Source organism: Poecilia reticulata, linkage group LG11 (genome assembly GCF_000633615.1).
Source record: "Poecilia reticulata strain Guanapo linkage group LG11, Guppy_female_1.0+MT, whole genome shotgun sequence".
NCBI lineage: Eukaryota > Metazoa > Chordata > Actinopteri > Cyprinodontiformes > Poeciliidae > Poecilia > Poecilia reticulata.
This window is the reverse complement of record NC_024341.1, coordinates 28742262-28747395: the sequence shown is the minus strand read 5'-3', so window position 1 is coordinate 28747395 and position 5134 is coordinate 28742262. Positions and strand designations below refer to the sequence as shown.

The following is a 5134-nucleotide window of genomic DNA, read 5'->3' as shown; positions in this document are numbered from 1 at the left end:
ACCAGAACCAGCAGAAACTAGGCCAGAACCAGCAGAAACTAGGCCAGAACCAGCAAAAACTGGACCAGAACCAGCAGAAACTAGGCCAGAACCAGTGTTTTGCTTAGGACTCTTTGGAAAGTTCTGGCAGAAAATGGACCGGTGTCAGTGAAGCCAGTCCATCCTGAATGTTTATCTGGTTCTGACGGGTCAGAACCAGACCAGACGACTCATTTCTGTAGAACCTGAAATTCTCCCCAGGTTCTGATGGATTCTGGAGGTTCTGATCTTTTCTGACCTTTCAGTCTCCTATAACTCACCAGAACCGGGTCGGTTCCGACCCGTGCGTCTCTCCCAGGTTTTCTACCCCAGTAAGGACGGAACCAGCATCCCCATGTTCCTGGTCCACGCCCGGAACCTGGAGCGGGACGGAACCAACCCGGTCTTCCTGTACGGCTACGGCGGCTTCGAGAACTCCGTCCAGCCGCACTACAAGTGAGCGACATCAGCTGGTTCCGAACGGGTTCTGGTCCAGAACCGGGCCGGTTCATGTTCCGACCCGGTTCTGGACCAGCGGCCGGTTCGGTCCGGATGTTTCTTTCTTCTCAGTGATTTGAACGTGTTGGTATCAGGATCCGGGTCTCAGTTGTGGTTCTGGTTCTGACCCAGTGTGGCCTACCTGCTGTTCGTGAGACACCTGGGCGGAGTTCTGGCCGTGGCCAACATCCGGGGCGGCGGAGAGTACGGCCTCACCTGGCACAAAGGTACCACCGGCTCCGGTTTGGACCCGGCTCTGGTTCCGGTTCTGTTCTAAAGATGTTCCCCATCTGCAGCCGGAACCTTGGACCGGAAGCAGAACTGCTTCGATGACTTCCAGAGCGCGGCGGAGTTCCTGATCCGGGAGCGGTTCACCTCGGCCAGCCGGATCGCCATCAACGGAGCGTCCAACGGCGGCCTGCTGGTCGGTGAGTCCGGTTCTGGACCGGGTTCTGCAGAACCTTCAGCAGCTGACGATAAATCAGTTGTAGCGATTCAAAGAATTTTGGTTTGTGAATATTTCATTTTTCCGGCCATGCTCTCTGGGTCTGCTGGGCGGCCATCTTGTTGGGCGGCCATCTTGTTTCACAGCGTTTCTGTTTGGTGAAAACTTGGACAGAAAATCCAGAAATTTTACTGAAGTAAAAACATTTCAAAATAAAATCACTCAGATAAAAAGTAGAAGGTGGTTTTTCTCTCTGTTGGTTCTGATGGTTCTGTTGGTTCTGGTGGTTCTGGTGGTTCTGTTGGTACTGATGGTTCTACTGGTTCTGCTGGTTCTATTGGTTCTGCTGGTTCTGTTGGTACTGTTGGTTCTGATGGTTCTATTGGTTCTGATGGTTCTGTTGGTTCTGCTGGTTCTGATGGTTCTGGTGGTTCTGTTGCAGCCGCCTGCATGATCCAGCAGCCCCAGCTGTTCGGATGCGCCGTCGCCGAGGTCGGAGTTTTGGACATGTTGAAGTTCCATAAGTTCACCATCGGACACGCCTGGACCACCGACTACGGCTGCGCCGACGACCCGGAGCAGTTCCAGTGGCTCATCAAGTAAGAACCAGAACCAGAACCTCTCAGAACATGAATATCCTAAAACTCCAAACATTTCCAAACTTCAGGATTTCACGTTAGATTTAGTTTTAATATTAATGTTCAGACATGAAACGTTTTGGGAAGTTGGAGTCAAAAAGCTGCAAAAATGAGAGAAAAATGTTGGTGTTCATGTCTAAGTGCTGCTTTATTCCTTCTTTCATGAACGTCTCTAAAAGTTTAGCTTGAAAAATAAATATCTCATTTAGTCTGAGCTCAATAAAATTTAGGCCAAATAATTTTTTTTACTTTTCTAACAAAATATTTACTTCCAAAATAAATATGTAATTTTAAAACTAAATATTTAGTTTGTGAATGAAATGAATATCCAAATGGAGAAACACTGCCACCTGCAGGCCGAGTTCAGTTTGCAGTTACGTCACTAAAACATTTTTAGAAATTAAAAACAAAAACCAAGATGGCAGAATGTAGTAATTTTAGGTTAAATACATACGTACTGTAATATATTCACCTATCATATTATATTGTTTGTAGTTTAATAAAATATTGTTTTATCCTTTATCATTTTTTAATCTAACATCATTTTGCATGAAATTCCAGACTTTCTGTAAATTAATTCTAACTTTTATAAAAATGCATCATTTGTCCAGAAGATCTGCAGAGAAATTAAAAAGTGTATTTTGTCTGAACTGTAGTTATAAAATCGTCTGAGTTTTAGTTCCATAGAAAACACAAGCAGTGAGTAGCTGAAGCTAACATGTCATGGGGGAGTTAGCATCAATTAAATTAATATTTCTGACCATTTTGTGGAAAACTTGCATTAAATTCATAATTCTGCAAAAGCATGAAAAGATCTGAAGGGACAGATTGATGGAATTTGGCGTCTGAGGGCCACATAGAAAGTTACGGTGGGCCGTATTTGGCCCCCGGACCTTCAGTTTGACATCCCTGCCTGCATCAGAACCAGCAGAACGGGTCTGGACCCTGTCCTGTGTGCAGGTACTCTCCCCTCCACAACCTGCCGGAGGCGCCGTACTCCGGCCCGCCGTACCCGGCCGTCCTGCTGCTGACGGCGGACCACGACGACCGCGTGGTTCCGCTGCACACGCTCAAGTTCTGCGCGGCGCTGCAGCGCGGCGTGGGCGGCAGCCCGCAGCAGCGGCAGCCGCTCCTGCTGCGCGTCGACACCCGCAGCGGACACGGCGCCGGGAAGCCCACGGCCAAGGCCATCCTGGAGGACACGCACATCTTCGCCTTCGTCGCCGAGACGCTGAAGCTCGACTGGAAGGACTGAAGCTCAGAGTCCCGATCGGCTCGGAATCAAACAACCGCCGCTGGGTCAGAGTCGGTCCGGAGGAGATCCACTGAGGATCTACACTGGAAAAAAGAAACACATGATCCAACTTTTACAAATGAATTCAAATCAAGTTGGTCAGATTTACTTTATTTACCATGACACATTAATAAACTAACAGATTAATTTAAGTTGGATCAGCCGTTTTATTTTTTCAGTGTAGCGTTCAGGGATCAGAGCCTCCAGCCTGAAACAAAGTTCAAAACTTTGACTTTATAATAAACTTTTAATAACATGATTGTTTAAGCATTTTTTCCTTGCAGTAAATTAATATTCCTGGACAGAATTACATCAAAAAATACTTGTGATATTTAGATGTATTTTTAGTCCCAGAGAAGGAAACATGCATCTGTATTTTCTGCAAATCTTGTATGATTTTTATTTTAAAACCTAAAAACAAAAATAAAATGTGGCTCTTTAAAAATGAGAAATTCAAAATATTCACTTCAGACATTTTCTCGTCAGAATTTAAAGTCATTTGTTTTATAATATTCGGAGGTATTTGCACTAGATGTTGATCCAGGAAACTTTTCCTTAGTTCTGCTGGGATGAATCTGCAGCTGCTGGTTGGAGGAAACCTCGGAAGGATTCCAGTTACCATGGCAACAGTCTGGCGCGGTTTCAGATGGATTATTCTGTAATAAACTGCAGCATGAAGCTGAATCGGTCCACAAATCGCTGCAGGAACATTTGGTGAGTGAAGTTCTGCTGCAGTGCCTTCAGCAGCCACCGGGTGGCAGTGTGTCCCTGCAGCAGCAGCAGCTCAGGGGTCAGAGGTGAAGCGGAGAGCAGCGTCTCTGCGGTGCCGGCTGGTTCTGGAGGTTCTGCCGGGTTCTGATATCATCCTGAAGCATCTGGTGGAGGATTAGCAGGCAGAGCGCCGCCGGGCCGCAGGTTCTGAATCTGGTTCTGAATGAGGTTCTGAAGACAAAGGCGGGAATAATGAGCCGGACCGATGAGGGGAACGTTCCGGGCCGCAGCAGGGTCCCTGAGGAGCTCCAAGCCTTCATCTCCTTCATTCAGTTTCTCCTCCACGAGGCTCAGATTAGCTCCTAAAGCCGCTTTGGGCCGCCGAGCGGACCGGACCGGATCAGAACTTTGGAAGTTTCTCCTTCACAGCAGCTTAGTGATGGACCTGTTAATCTGCTCTCCCTGGAGCCCGGCGGCTCCTTCCGCACCGACCCAAACAGAACTCAGAGGAAACCCAGGGACAGCACAACTGGAACCGGACCAGAACCAGAACCAGAACCAGGTTCTCCCTGTGCTGTGGGTTCTTCCTCCCAGTCCGAACACATGTAATTAGTGTCTCTGAAACAATTAGACACGATTAATCAATTATTAAAATATTCCTAATTCAGTAATCGGTTATTCATTAAACTCATTTCCAGACAAACAAGTCGAACGGAAACACTTATTATTTTACACAGTTAATGATTAATCGATTAATAAATGAGTTGATATTGCTTCAATAATTGATTAAGCACGATTAATCGTGTCAGAGCCAGAAGTGTTTGTCTCCGTTGAGCTGCTCTGACGCCAACAGACCGAACAGATTCAGGTTTTCGGTTTGAAACCCGCCGAGTCTCATTTTCAGAGGAAAACGATGAAACCCGCTGTGATCGACACACCTGAGAAGATGGCGGCAGCTTCTCCTCCGCCTCGCTCGCGTCTCCTGAACAGTTGGAGGAAGCGACTTGCTGCCTGAGTTTCAGTGAGTTGAGGAGGAGTGAAGATCCGCGGTAATGAATTAAAGCAGCAGCGTGGCTGCGGAGCGGCGGCTCGCTGCGTGGGCGGCTCCACAGATGAAACTCATTAAGTCTCCAACTCCAATAAGACCGTAATATGCAGAGTATGGGTCGCTGCTGCCACTTTATGAGATAAAGAACAAGATGGTGTCATTGTGAATTCACGCTGTGACGTCAGCAGCTGCTGCGCTTCCCACGCAAACATCAGCTGCACTTCCTGCGGCCACGTGACCAGGTGACGCAACCTGCGCCTTCAGGGATCCTGAGGACCGGGGGGTCTCTGCAGGTGTGGTCCCCTGAGGCAACGTGACGTCATCCTGGGCTCCAGTTAGCATTCAGCTCTTCCGGTCCGTCAGCGCGTCGCTTCCTTCCGGCTCCACGTAACAAACTCCAAGGAAAATAAAATATCACATTTCTCAGCGGTGAAGTTGGTCTAATTATCTTTGGACTTTCCAAAAATACGTAGAATGTAAAT

General features: G+C 47.6%; 1 protein-coding gene across 1 annotated transcript in view; it reads left to right on the top strand.

Moving 5' to 3' along the window:
* Positions 1-3149, top strand: part of LOC103473098 (prolyl endopeptidase) — a gene marked incomplete at its 5' end in the record, with an annotated part of 23078 nt that extends 19929 nt beyond the window's left edge. The window contains 5 exons of the mRNA XM_008423055.2: positions 338-474; positions 649-743; positions 813-944; positions 1404-1560; positions 2560-3149. Coding sequence (XP_008421277.2) covers positions 338-474; positions 649-743; positions 813-944; positions 1404-1560; positions 2560-2854 — 816 coding nt within the window. The remainder of the gene's footprint in view (positions 1-337; positions 475-648; positions 744-812; positions 945-1403; positions 1561-2559) is intronic.
* Positions 3150-5134: the final 1985 nt, after the last annotated feature.